Source organism: Cherax quadricarinatus, unplaced genomic scaffold, assembly GCF_038502225.1.
Source record: "Cherax quadricarinatus isolate ZL_2023a unplaced genomic scaffold, ASM3850222v1 Contig5403, whole genome shotgun sequence".
Lineage (NCBI taxonomy): Eukaryota > Metazoa > Arthropoda > Malacostraca > Decapoda > Parastacidae > Cherax > Cherax quadricarinatus.
The window spans coordinates 5,407-20,795 of record NW_027200429.1 but is presented as its reverse complement, the minus strand read 5'-3'; the positions used below and the strand labels follow the sequence as shown (position 1 = coordinate 20,795).

Here is a 15,389-nt window from a genome sequence, read left to right as displayed (position 1 = left end):
TTTTTATCTCCTTTCAGAGAACATCATCACATCCTGTTCCTCATTACTGTTCATCCTAATTCTGTAACATAAATGTTAACACTCACCTTGTACTCTCTGCTCTTCAAAGTTTACCACATTTCCCATTATAGTCAACACGCAGGTTAACGTCAGAGTTCTTGCAAGCTTCAACTCCCAGGAAGCAGGAATTAATGTAGGTCCTCCCATCTGTGCCACACACGGGAACGTACAGCGGGTAGCATAGATCTACACACGGAAGCCTCGGAACTGTGAATTAGAAAGTCCCTTTCAATAGCTATTGAGTAGAATGGTCTATATATTGATATAAAATACGATTTTAATGAATATTGTACGATTATTATTATTATAATCAAGGGGGAAGCGCTAAACCCGGAGGATTATTCAGCGCCTGGGGGAGGGGGGGGATGTGGAAGGCATTCAGGCTTAATTCGGGGAACTGGAGCACAGATCCAATTCCCTAAATCAAGATCCCCTCACCAAGATCAAGGAACCTTCCTTGAGGGATCAAGAGCCCCTCACCAACATCAAGGAACCTTCCTTGAGGGATCAAGAGCCCCTCACCAACATCAAGGAACCTTCCTTGAGGGATCAAGAGCCCCTCACCAACATCAAGGAACCTTCCTTGAGGGATCAAGAGCCCCTCACCAACATCAAGGAACCTTCCTTGAGGGATCAAGAGCCCCTCACCAACATCAAGGAACCTTCCTTGAGGGATCAAGAGCCCCTCACCAACATCAAGGAACCTTCCTTGAGGGATCAAGAGCCCCTCACCAACATCAAGGAACCTTCCTTGAGGGATCAAGAGCCCCTCACCAACATCAAGGAACCTTCCTTGAGGGATCAAGAGCCCCTCACCAACATCAAGGAACCTTCCTTGAGGGATCAAGAGCCCCTCACCAACATCAAGGAACCTTCCTTGAGGGATCAAGAGCCCCTCACCAACATCAAGGAACCTTCCTTGAGGGGAAATATTGTACGAGAATGGTATACAATACCGACAGAATGAAGATTTAGATACATGTACAATATTTGTATATATACACAAATAACCCGCACATAAAAGAGAGAAGCTTACGACGACGTTTCGGTCCGACTTGGACCATTGACAAAGTCACCTTGTCAATGGTCCAAGTCGGACCGAAACGTCGTCGTAAGCTTCTCTCTTTTATGTGCGGGTTATTTGTGTATCGTTCCAGTCACGGTATTGTGCCTTTTTGTTATTTGTATATATAGTCCTACTGTCTTCAAGTTATGTCCTAGAATCTGTATTGATAAAACCACTGGAGGGCGAAACGTCTACAATAAATATTCCCAGATGTTGCACATGTGTCTAAATCTTCAGTATGGTTTGGTTGCAATCGTGTCATTACGATTTCTTGAGTCATGTTGACGGCAGTGAAGGGACTTGAGCTAGAGTTCGTCACGGCCACGCTAGCTGGAGATTCGTCTGTAAAAACTTGCATTTGTGGTCACAGTGGTGGCCTGTGCTAACCTTCCTATGGTGTAGAAATATACCTAGTTGGATGAATCTTATTGTGGCTAGCTGGTCTAGTGGCTAACGCGACGGGCTGGAGTTTTGAGACTATGACCGCGAGTTCTATCCCGGCCGGGGGTATGGCTTCAATATTTATTGTAATAAAATATTTAAGAACTGATTAGAACTAAATATAATGTTTGTAGGTGAATGGTTCTTCAGTGGCAGACCACACAGTGTGGTCTGCCACTGGAATTATTTAACTTACACTGGTAAAGATATATTGTTCTGACCACTGGTGGTAAGAGAACAAGAATAACTTTGCTTTTTTTAAATGATATGGGTAAAATAATTGTTCCAATACGGATTTCGTAACAGTGAAAGGTATTTTGGTCGTTGTGCGACCCGAGAAAGGTATTTTGGTCGTTGTGCGACCCGAGAAAGGTATTTTTGGTCGTTGTGCGACCCGAGAAAGGTATTTTTGGTCGTTGTGTGGCGCGAGAAAGGTATTTTTGGTCGTTGTGTGACCCGAGAAAGGTATTTTGGTTGTTGTGTGGCCTGAGAAAGGTATTTTTGGTCGTTGTGTGGCGCGAGAAAGGTATTTTTGGTCGTTGTGTGACCCGAGAAAGGTATTTTGGTTGTTGTGTGGCCTGAGAAAGGCATTTTGGTCGTTGTGCGACCCGAGAAAGGTATTTTGGTCGTTGTGTGACCCGAGAAAGGTATTTTGGTCGTTGCGCGACCCGAGAAAGGTATTTTGGTCGTTGTGTGACGCGAGAAAGGTATTTTTGGTCGTTGTGTGGCGCGAGAAAGGTATTTTTGGTCGTTGTGTGGCCTGAGAAAGGTATTTTGGTCGTTGTGTGACCCGAGAAAGGTATTTTGGTTGTTGTGTGGCCTTAGAAAGGCATTTTGGTCGTTGTGCGACCCGAGAAAGGTATTTTGGTCGTTGTGTGACCCGAGAAAGGTATTTTGGTCGTTGCGCGACCCGAGAAAGGTATTTTGGTCGTTGTGTGACGCGAGAAAGGTATTTTTGGTCGTTGTGTGGCGCGAGAAAGGTATTTTTGGTCGTTGTGTGGCCTGAGAAAGGTATTTAGGTCGTTGTGTGACCCGAGAAAGGTATTTTGGTCGTTGTGTAACCCGAGAACGGTATTTTGGTCGTTGTGCGACCCGAGAAAGGTATTTTGGTCGTTGTGCGACCCGAGAAAGGTATTTTGGTCGTTGTGCGACCCGAGAAAGGTATTTTGGTCGTTGTGCGACCCGAGAAAGGTATTTTGGTCGTTGTGTGACCTGAGAAAGGTATTTTGGTCGTTGTGTGACCCGAGAAAGGTATTTTGGTCGTTGTGTGACCCGAGAAAGGTATTTTGGTCGTTGTGTGACCCGAGAAAGGTATTTTGGTCGTTGTGTGACCCGAGAAAGGTATTTTGGTCGTTGTGTGACCCAAGAAAGGTATTCTGGTCGTTGTGTGACCCGAGAAAGGTATTTTGGTCGTTGTGTGACCCGAGAAAGGTATTTTGGTCGTTGTGTGACCCAAGAAAGGTATTCTGGTCGTTGTGTGACCAGAGAAAGGTATTTTGGTCGTTGTGCGACCCAAGAAAGGTATTTTGGTCGTTGTGTGACCCGAGAAAGGTATCAAAATATTCCATACTCCCAGTCCCTTGTGTATCAGTATATGCGACTGGAATAGTGCATAGTGCGGCATAAGATGATAATGATGTTAAATATTAACCTTGATGTTTTGAAGGGAATCAGATGAGGCCTTCACAAGTTATATGTAAATTAATATCAAAATTTACTCTAATTTTGTTTGAGGACAAACAAGGCACAAATCTAATATCTTTTTCCAAACAAACAAAACCAATATCGTAAAATACTAAAGCACAGCAAGTTGTATTATCTAGCTATCAAACAGCGCTATATGACCCCTGTGTGTTTAGCGCTTAGTTACGGTTGTAATAATAATAATCTACCTATCAGTATGGAAAGGTTGAAGCTAATCAGATGGAAAGGTTGAAGCTAATCAGATGGAAAGGTTGAAGCTAATCAGATGCGGCACTCAGAATTTTTTTGCCTGGAAAACAGAATTTCAGTTTTTTTTCATTTAACAAGGAAAGAGATCGGGGCCTACATAGGCCATAATCAATCAAACTTTTATCTAAGTAAGAATGATTGATTTTATGCAAATAAGTAAGTAGGTAAATAAGTAAATATACTTTATTTAAATTTAGTGTACTTAAAACACGACTAAGGTGCTCTTACTTAAAACACGACTAAGGTGCTCTTACTTAAAACACGACTAAGGTGCTCTTACTTAAAACACGACTAAGGTGCTCTTACTTAAAACACGACTAAGGTGCTCTTACTTAAAACACGACTAAGGTGCTCTTACTTAAAACACGACTAAGGTGCTCTTACTTAAAACACGACTAAGGTGCTCTTACTTAAAACACGACTAAGGTGTTCTTACTTAAAACACGACTAAGGTGCTCTTACTTAAAACACGACTAAGGTGCTCTTACTTAAAACACGACTAAGGTGCTCTTACTTAAAACACGACTAAGGTGCTCTTACTTAAAACACGACTAAGGTGCTCTTACTTAAAACACGACTAAGGTGCTCTTACTTAAAACACGACTAAGGTGCTCTTACTTAAAACACGACTAAGGTGCTCTTACTTAAAACACGACTAAGGTGCTCTTACTTAAAACACGACTAAGGTGCTCTTACTTAAAACACGACTAAGGTGCTCTTACTTAAAACACGACTAAGGTGCTCTTACTTAAAACACGACTAAGGTGCTCTTACTTAAAACACGACTAAGGTGCTCTTACTTAAAACACGACTAAGGTGCTCTTACTTAAAACACGACTAAGGTGCTCTTACTTAAAACACGACTAAGGTGCTCTTACTTAAAACACGACTAAGGTGCTCTTACTTAAAACACGACTAAGGTGCTCTTCGCACCTACTCCTAGGTTGAGGGACTGATTACCTCATCTTCTGTACATAGTTCTACTGTCTTCAAGTTATGTCCTGGAATTTGTATTGATGAAGCCACTGGATGGCGAAACGTCTACAATAAAGATACCCAGATGTTGCACATGTGTCTTAATTTCATCTTTTCGGTATTATATACCTGTCTTGTACACATAAATTGATTAATAAATGTCAGGACGGTTTTACAGATTTACTAAAATTTTTTCACTATGGCAGATCCAAGTAATGAATATGATACTGTATATATGGACTTCAATAATGCGTTTGATAATTACACATCAGAGATTGTTAAGGAAAGTAGAGAGAATAGGAGAAAGAAGATTTTTTTCCTAGGATATAGGTGTGGAAAGATAGAGAGTTCGCAAAAATGAGGAGTAATCAGAGTTGGGACGTGTGACGAGCGGTGTTCCACAGGGGTCAGTGTTGGGCCCTTTATTGTTCACAGTATACAATAGCTACATAGATAAGGATTATAATCGTAGCCATAATTTTTAAAGGGGTGGACTGGTGAGCCAGCGGAAGGTATAAGTCAGATGACCAAAAGCTTAAGCGATGGGTTGTCATATGACTTAAGATCCGTGTCAGGAAACACTTGTCCTGGTTTCCGACAAGTCTTTCCTAACCGAACCTCCCTTATCCACAGGACAGATAGAAATAATTAGTAATCTATCTTTTTCTAAACCTTTTTAAAGCAATATCTGATCTGAATCATCCACCTTGTTCCCTCGGCTCTTCCCTTCAACACTTACACAAACTACATTCGCCCTTATAGTCAACGGTCAGGTTTAGGTGAGGGTTCTTGCAAGCCTCAACTTCCAGGTAGCAGGAATTGCTGTAGGTCTTTCCGTCAGTGCCACACACAGGGTCGTGCAGCGCGTAACAAATTTCTGGACACTGAATCTTCTCTGTGAAGTAAAAAGTTACTTTCTATAGCAATTGATTAGAATTGTCTATTCACTGATAATTGAGATTTAATGAATACTTATTGCAATATATATATGTGATGAATGGTTTGAAAAACCGACAAGTTGAAGATTGAGACACTTATGCAGCATATGGGAATCTTTATTCAGGAAACGTTTCGCCACACAGTGGCTTCTTCAGTCCAATACAAAGAGGAAGGCGTAAGGAGAGGAGGAGAATGAGGTAATCAGTCCCTCAACCTGGAGTCGATGTGTTCCCTCCAGGTTGAGGGACTGATTACCTCATTCTCCTCCTGTCCTTATGCCTTCCTCTTTGTATTGGACTGAAGAAGCCACTGTGTGGCGAAACGTTTCCTGAATAAAGATTCCCATTTGCTGCATAAGTGTCTCAATCTTCAATATATATATGGTAGCAGGCAAAGACAAATGTCTTTTATAACGACTTAAAAACACTAAAAACAAAATGTCTAGTGAAATTATTTAACTCTCACTGATAGATATTGTTCTGACTAGTAATGGTGAAGGAACAAGAATTACATTTTTTTAAGATATTGATAAAATATTTGTACCAATGGAAGGGTAATCACTTACATGGAAAAAAAATGGATTTCGAAACACAAGATTGTCAAATAAAGGTATAGTGGAACCTCTGGTCACGAACGCCTCCGAACACGAACAAACCAGTTCACGACCAAAAAATTCGCCAGATTTTTGCATCTGGTCACGAACATATAATCGGGTGCCGAAGAAACACAATTTTCACATTCCACACCTCTTTTTTTTTTTTTTTTTTTGCATGCTCCAATTTTTCCCACTTCCTGTTGTTATTGTACACCTGACAAAGACCCGTCGCCTTAAGATAAGATAAGAGATAAGATTTCGTTCGGACTTTTAACCCCGGAGGGTTAGCCACCCAGGATAACCCAAGAAAGTCAGTGCGTCATCGAGGACTGTCTAACTTATTTCCATTGTGGTCCTTAATCTTGTCCCCCAGGATGCGACCCACACCAGTCGACTAACACCCAGGTACCTATTTGCTGCTAGGTGAACAGGACAACAGGTGTAAGGAAACGTGTCGAAATGTTTCCACCCGCCGGGAATCGAACCCGGGCCCTCCGTGTGTGAAGCGGGAGCTTTAGCCACCAGGCCACCGGGCCACCAGGCCACCGGGCCACCGGGCCACCGGGCCACCGGGCCTTGTGGTCGGTCTCGGTCAAACATGTCTTCATTCTCTGTAAACTTCTTGCGCTGTATTTCATGTGTTTTTCATTTATTTTTGTTTTCTTGGTTGTTTACAATGTGTTTCATGTTATTTAACGTTCTTTTCTCCATTAAACTCTGCATTAATTTGTATAATTAAGGATTTTTTCTAACTTAGATTATTTTTTCTGAGCTAAAAACTCTTAAATTGTTTACAGCAAATGGTTCGTGGAGGTCTATAAAGGACTCGTGCAATGTTAGTTTTCTCTGTTCAAGGTTTTCTCAGTATTATTCAAGGTTTTTACATTTAATTTACTGTAACAGTGTGCATTCTAAGGTATAATTAACTATTTGTATGCTTAAGAATTTTAAACAATATTTACATACAGTTCGTAGGGGCATGGAACAGATTAATCGTATTTACATACAATCCAGTGGGGAAATTAGGTTTGGGTCACGACCATTTCGGATCGCAACCAGAGTTTTGGAGCAAATTATGGTCGTGACCATAGGTTCCACTGTATTTCGGTCGATGTGCGCTCCAAGAAAGGTATCCCCATATTCCCTAACCCCAGGTCCTTGTGTCTCAGTGCATGCGACTGGAATAGTGCAGAGTGCAGCATATGATGAGGCAGTTAAATATTGACGTTAATAATTTGAAGGGAATCAGACGAGACCTTCACAAGTTGTCATTTGGAAACTATTATCCAATCTTCTATAAAGTTTATAGTTTGAACATACAAGGCCCAAATGTAATTTATGCTTTTCAAAGAAACAGCAAAGACCAGTATCCTAAAATACACAAGCACGTCAAGCTTTAAGTCACTCAGAATTTACATTATCAAACTAATCAGATGCAACATAGAAATTATTACATGAAATCCAAAATTTAAATTTTTCTAATATCCAACAAAACAGACTGGGACCTACACAGACAGAAATCAGTCCAAACATTTATCTAGGTAAGAATAACTTAGTTAACTTAGTTTTCAGCAAGTTATTCTTAGAGCACCGGTGCTCTTCACATCAATTTCAAGGCTGAGGGACTAATTACCTCATATTTTGTATATAATGTAACTATTGTACAACTTAAACTATGATAAATTTCATTAGTATTAAGTCAGTAAGTCATTAAATTAAGTCTGCCCATAATGCCTAGGCATAATTATGTACTTTGTAAGTACATAATCTCAATGTACTATTTGCAAAGAAAATTTGGTTTAAATTTGGTTTGGTAATTCTTATCTTCCAGTTATGTCCTTTCGCCACTGGAGGGCGAAACGTCTACAATAAAGATACCCAAATTTTGCACATGTGTCTAATTTGTAGATGAATGGTTCAGAGAACCGACATGTTGATAAATTAGACACATGTGCAACTCTTGGGTATCTTTCCTCAATAAAGATACCCAAGAGTTGCACATGTGTCTAATTTATCAACATGTGTCTAATTTATCAACATGTGTCTAATTTTCATCTTGTCAGTATTGTCTACCATTTACGTGCATCAATATTAAAATACAAACATTCACACAAATATCAAAACTTACTACATTCGCCGTTATAGTCAACGCTCAGTTTAAGGTGAGGGTTCTTGCAAGCCTCGACTCTCAGGTAGCAGGAATTGCTGTAGGTCTTCCCGTCAGTGCCACACACAGGGTCGTGCAGCGCGTAACAAATTTCTGGACACTGAATCTTCTCCTCTGTGGATTAGAAAGTTACTTTGTATACCAATTGATTAGATTGATTTGTATATTTATATTACAATTTAGTGAATATTTACTGTAATGGATATATGGTAGCAGGTACAGATATGACTCAAGAAATCGTAATGACACGATTGCAAATAAACCATACCCCCGGCCGGGATTGAACCCGCGGTCATAGAGTCTCAAAACTCCAGCCCGTCGCGTTAGCCACTAGACCAGCTAGCCACAATAAGATTCATCCACGCTAGCTGGAGATTCGTCTGTAAAAACTTGCATTTGTGGTCACAGAGGTGCCTGTGCTAACGTTCCTATGGTGTAGAAATACACCTAGTTGGATGAATCTTATTGTGGCTAGCTGGTCTAGTGGCTAACGCGACGGGCTGGAGTTTTGAGACTCTATGACCGCGGGTTCAATCCCGGCCGGGGGTATGGTTTAGGTACAGATATACCTTGTATAAGAACTCAGGTGAATTAAATGTAATTATTCAATATGCATTGGTAATTACCTTGTTTTAACCAGTGGTTGTAAGGAAATAAGAATTACATTTCGCTTTTGAATAGATAGGGATAAATTATTTGTACAAATGGAGGGGTAATCACTTAAAAATAATTAAATACGGATTTCAAAACATAAGATATTTCAGTCGTTGTGCAATCCAGGAAAGGAATCCCAAAGTCCCCCGTGCAACAGTGCATGCGACAGGAATAGTGCATAGTGCGGCATATGATAATTCAATTAAATATTAATCTTGATGATATGGTGGCGAGAATATTTTGAGGAACTTTTAAATGTCAAAGAAGAAAGGGAGGTGGTAATTTCATGCACTGGCCAGGGAGGTATACCATCTTTTAGGAGTGAAGAAGAACAGGATGTGAGTGTGTGGGAGGTGCGTGAGGCATTAGGTAGAACGAAAGGAGGTAAAGCAGCTGGAACTGATGGGATCATGACAGAAATGTTAAAAGCAGGGAAGGATATAGTGTTGGAGTGGTTGGTACTTTTGTTTAATAAATGTATGAAAGAGGGGAAGGTACCTAGGGATTGGTGGAGAGCATGTATAGTCTCTTTATATAAAGGGAAAGGGGACAAAAGAGATTGAAAAAGTTATAAAGAAATAAGTTTACTGAGTATACCAGGAAAAGTGTACGGTAGGGTTATAATTGAAAGAATTAGAGGTAAGACAGAATGTAGGATTGCGGATGAGCAGGGAGGCTTCAGAGTGGGTAGAGGATGTGTAGATCAAGTGTTTACATTGAAGCATATATGTGAACAGTATTTAGATAAAGGTAGGGATTTTTTTATTGCATTTATGGATTTAGAAAAGGCATATGATAGAGTGGATAGAGGAGCAATGTGGCAGATGTTGCAAGTTTATGGAATAGGTGGTAAGTTACTAAATGATGTAAAGAGCTTTTATGAGGATAGTGAGGCTCAGGTTAGGGTGTGTAGAAGAGAGGGAGAATACTTCCCGGTAAAAGTAGGTCTTAGACAGGGATGTGTAATGTCACCATGGTTGTTTAATATATTTATAGATGGGGTTGTCAAAGAAGTAAATGCTAGGGTGTTCGGAGAGAGGTGCGATTAAATTATTGGGAATCAAATACAAAATGGTATTGACACAGTTGCTTTTTGCTGATGATGCTGTGCTTATGGGAGATTCTAAAGAAAAACTGCAAAGGTTAGTGGATGAGTTTGAGAATGTGTGTAAAGGTAGAAAGTTGAAAGTGAACATAGAAAAGAGTAAGGTGATGAGGGTATCAAATGATTTAGATAAAGAAAAATTGGATATTAAATTGAGGAGGAGGAGTATGGAAGAAGTGAATGTTTTCAGATGACGTGTCGGCGGAGGGATTTATGAAAGATGAGGTTAATCATAGGACTGATGAAGGAAAAAAGGTGATTGGTGCATTGAGGTATATGTGGAGGCAAAAAACGTTATGGAGGCAAAGAAGGGAATGTATGAAAGTATAGTAGTACCAACACTCTTATATGGATGTGAAGCTTGGGTGGTAAATGCAGCAGCGAGGAGACGGTTGGAGGCAGTGGAGATGTCCTGTCTAAGGGCAATGTGTGGTGTAAATATTATGCAGAAAATTCGGAGTGTGGAAATTAAGAGAAGGTGTGGAGTTAATAAAAGTATTAGTCAGAGGGCTGAAGAGGGTTTGTTTAGATGGTTTGGTCATTTAGAGAGAATGGATCAAAGTAGAATGACATGGAGAGCGTATAAATCTGTAGGGAAAGGCAGGTGAGATAGGGGTAGTCCTCAAAAAGGTTGGAAGGAAGGGGTAAGGGAGGTTTTGTGGGAGAGGGGCTTGGACTTCCAGCAGGCGTGCATGAGCGTGTTCGATAGGAATGAATGGAGACAAACGGTATTTGAGACCTGACGAGCTGTTGGAGTGTGAGCAGGGTAATATTTAGTGAAGGGATTCAGGGGATTTTCTTTCTTTTTGGGTCACCCTGCCTCGGTGGGAGACGGCCGACTTGTTGAAAAAAAAAATGAAGGGAATCGTGAAAGATCTCCACAAGTTATCATAGGGAAACTAATATCCAAATTTCTTTAATACTTTTTTAAGTTAGAAGATAAAGGTCGATAGAAACAAGACCAATATCCTAAAACACACAAGCACATTAAGCTTCAAGTTGCTCAGAAGTTGCATTACCAAGCACTTAGAAATGATTGCATAAACAAGATTTAAATTATTTTCAATTTGCAACAAATAGACTGGGACCTACACAAGCCACACTTTTACTTAAGCAAGACTTGATTGTTTTATAGTAAGTAAAAAAATGTAATCAAGAACGTTTTATTCTAGTTTAGTGTACTTAAAACACAATTTTTTGAATATGTGACATAATCAATCTTAGAAAAAACGTCGCCAAAAATATTTTGAAACCGATTAGAGGAAAAATTCTGTTATTATAGAAAAAAAAATCAGTGTTACCATTTAGTCAATAAAATTGGTAATAATGTTAATTATTACTATTTATAATAAAAATTAATAATAATCTTTATTTACTATCAGTACATGTACAAGGTATACAAGTACATGTACAAGGTATACAAGTACATGTACAAGGTATACAAGTACATGTACAAGGTATACAAGTACATGTACAAGGTATACAAGTACATGTACAAGGTATACAAGTACATGTACAAGGTATACAAGTACATGTACAAGGTGTACAAGTACATGTACAAGTTGTACAAGTACATGTACAAGGTGTACAAGTACATGTACAGGGTATACAAGTACATGTACAAGATATACAAGTGCATGTACAAGGTATACACGTACATGTACAAGGTATACAAGTACATATACAAGGTATACCAGTACATGTACAAGGTATACAAGTACATGTACAAGGTATACAAGTACATGTACAAGATATACAAGTACATGTACAAGGTATACAAGTACATGTACAAGGTATACCAGTACATGTACAAGGTATACAAGTACATGTACAAGGTATACAAGTACATGTACAAGGTATACCAGTACATGTACAAGGTATACAAGTACATGTACAAGGTATACATGTACATGTACAAGGTGTACAAGTACATGTACAAGGTATACCAGTACATGTACAAGGTATACAAGTACATGTACAAGGTATACCAGTACATGTACAAGGTATACAAGTACATGTACAAGGTATACCAGTACATGTACAAGGTATACAAGTACATGTACAAGGTATACCTGTACATGTACAAGGTATACAAGTACATGTACAAGGTATACCAGTACATGTGCAAGGTATACCAGTACATGTACAAGGTATACCAGTACATGTGCAAGGTATACCAGTACATGTACAAGGTATACCAGTACATGTACAAGGTATACCAGTACATGTACAAGGTATACCAGTACATGTACAAGGTATACCAGTACATGTACAAGGTATACCAGTACATGTACAAGGTATACCAGTACATGTACAAGGTATACCAGTACATGTACAAGGTATACCAGTACATGTACAAGGTATACCAGTACATGTACAAGGTATACCAGTACATGTACAAGGTATACCAGTATATGTACAAGGTATACCAGTACATGTACAAGGTATACAAGTACATGTACAAGGTATACCAGTACATGTACAAGGTATACCAGCACATGTACAAGGTATTCAAGTTCATTTACAAGGTATACAAGTACATGTACAAGGTATACAGACCATAGCTGATATCAGTGACTTATTACTATATAGAAAGCCGCTTGTTATGCTGAGCATTTCCCACAAATTAGGTCAGTTTTGTCCCAGAATGCGACCCACACCAGTCCACTAAAACCCAGGATGTGACCCACACCAGTCCACTAACACCCAGGTACCCATTCTACTGATGGGTGAACATTGCACAGCAAGTGTCTTAAGAATACACATCCTAGTATTTTCCAGCCGTAAGGGGATCGACCCCCGGACCACAGTGTACGAGTTAAGCGCGCTAGCAATTGAGCTTCGGGATACCAACGTAAACACGGTGTTCTTGAAGATACAAGAGTGATGAAAACTTGAAGCTGATCAAGTAAGTCATTCACCACGACTCAAGAAATCGTAATGACACGATTGTAAACAAACCATACCCCCGGCCGGGATTGAACCCGCGGTCATAGAGTCTCAAAACTCCAGCCCGTCGCGTTAGCCACTAGACCAGCTAGCCACAGTGGTTTCTGTTCTAACCTTCCTATGGTGTAGAAATATACCTAGTTGGATGAATCTTATTGTGGCTAGCTGGTCTAGTGGCTAACGCGACGGGCTGGAGTTTTGAGACTCTCTGACCGCGGGTTCAATCCCGGCCGGGGGTATGGTTTATTTTCAATCGTGTCATTACGATTTCTTGAGTCATGTTGACGGCAGTGAAGGGACTTGAGCTAGAGTTCGTCACGGCCACGCTAGCTGGAGATTCGTCTGTAAAAACTTGCATTTGTGGTCACAGTGGTGGCCTGTGCTAACCTTCCTATGGTGTAGAAATATACCTAGTTGGATGAATCTTATTGTGGCTAGCTGGTCTAGTGGCTAACGCGACGGTCTGGAGTTTTGAGACTCTATGACCGCGGGTTCAATCCCGGCCGGGGGTATGGTTCATGACACGGATTCCAACGATTCCAGGAAAGAAAACGGGTACAACCTGGCAGTAAGATACATCAGTCATGAAATTCTGAAGGCGTTCAGAAGAGTTAGACTGAAATTTATGTAACGAGATTTGCAAGAAATACAAATTCCACACTATTTGACACATTTTAATTTCAAAGCACCATTGAAGATTGAGACACTTACGCAGGATATGGGAATCTTTATTCAGGAAACGTTTCGCCACACAGTGGCTTCATCAGTCCAATACAAAGAGGAAGGCGTAAGGAGAGGAGGAGTGTGAGGTAATCAGTCCCTCAGCCTGGAGTCGATGTGTTCAGTCCATCAATCTTGATGGACTGATTGATGGACTGATTGATGAACTGAACACATCGACTCCAGGCTGAGGGACTGATTACCTCACACTCCTCCTCTCCTTACGCCTTCCTCTTTGTATTGGACTGATGAAGCCACTGTGTGGCGAAACATTTCCTGAATAAAGATTCCCATATGCTGCATAAGTGTCTCAATCTTCAACTTGTCGGTTTTTCAAACCATTCATCACCAAAGCGCCATCGTCGAGTTCTGTGGAAATTTTTCTTAAACGTTTGAAGCCACGTCACTGAGGGTATTTTGAGTTAGCTAAGACATTCCAGGATGCTGGAACTCATGAACTTTGGTCATAGGGCTCATGACATGCCTCCTATTCCAGTAATTTCGCCCCAGTTGCTGTATACATTACTTGGAAATGTGAGATAATATAAAATATGTCTTCCTGGGGTACCTTAGTAGCACTCCATGTTTTTTCACCCCATTCTACTTTCGGATTATTTTCTCTTTCGCGAGTAGTTCCTTTCATCTTCAAAAAAATCTGATTATTTCTTAAAAGGCCTTTAAATAACTTTCTGTTGTTAGCTAAGACACATATGCAACAGCTAGGTATCTTTATTTCGAAACGTTTCGAAATAAAGATACCTAACTGTTGCATATGTGTCTTACCTAACAACCTGTCGGTATTTTATACCATTTTAATGTTCAAATAACTTTCTACTGTTTCCTCTCTCCTTCCTTGACAGTCTGAATATTTTTCTAAACGTTTTCAGTCTTCCAGAATTTTTTCCCCAAACCTCTACTTCCCTCCTTTTATTTCTCTTACTCTTTGAAGCTTTTCGTCAATTTCCTACAGAGACTAATTACTATTAAATCATTTTCCCAATATTTTATGCATTTTTCAGATCAGTATATTATCACCCACCTCGTCCTCTCTGTTCTTCTATTTAGCATTTAAACTAAAACGTAAAGTTACATAAACTTTGATGAGATTAAGACACATGTGCAACATCTGGGTATCTTTATTGTAGACGTTTCGCCCTCCAGTGGCTTTATCAATACAAATTCTAGGACATAACTTGAAGACAGTAGAACTATGTACAGAAGATGAGGTAATCAGTCCCTCAACCTAGGAGTAGGTGCGAACAGCACCATAGTCGTGGAGATTCTGTACTGATAAAGCCACTGGATGGCGAAACGTCTACATTAAAGAAACCCAGATGTTGCACATGTGTCTTAATCTCATCTTGTCGGTATTATATACCATTCGTACACATACATAAACTTTAAACTTACCACATTGACCATTAAAGTCAACACGCAGATTTAGGTGAGGGTTCTTGCAAGTCTCAGCTTCCAGGTAGCAGGAATTGATGTAGGTCTTGCCATCGGTGCCACACACTGGATCGAACGTGGCAAAACACAGTTCCAGACACTGAGTCTTTATCACTGTGAAAATAGAAATGTTCTTATGAGTGGGAGGGGTTGGATTTGAGTGGGACTTGCACATCAGAGTGGGAGGGGTTGGATTTGAGTGGGACTTGCACATCAGAGTGGGAGGGGTTGGATTTGAGTGGGACTTGCACATCAGAGTGGGAGGGGTTGGATTTGAGTGGGACTTGCACATCAGAGTGGGAAGGGTTGGATTTGA

General features: G+C 40.2%; 1 protein-coding gene across 1 annotated transcript; it reads right to left on the bottom strand.

The window, feature by feature from the left end:
• Nucleotides 1-86: 86 nt before the first annotated feature.
• On the bottom strand, nt 87-15,187 carry LOC128705371 (four-domain proteases inhibitor; the record flags this gene model as incomplete). Its single annotated transcript, XM_070081966.1, is given in 4 exon segments — nt 87-267; nt 5,235-5,390; nt 8,158-8,310; nt 15,035-15,187. Coding segments are annotated over 4 exon segments (626 nt in total), but the record flags the coding sequence as incomplete, so codon positions are not given.
• Between the last annotated feature and the right edge of the window lie 202 nt (nt 15,188-15,389).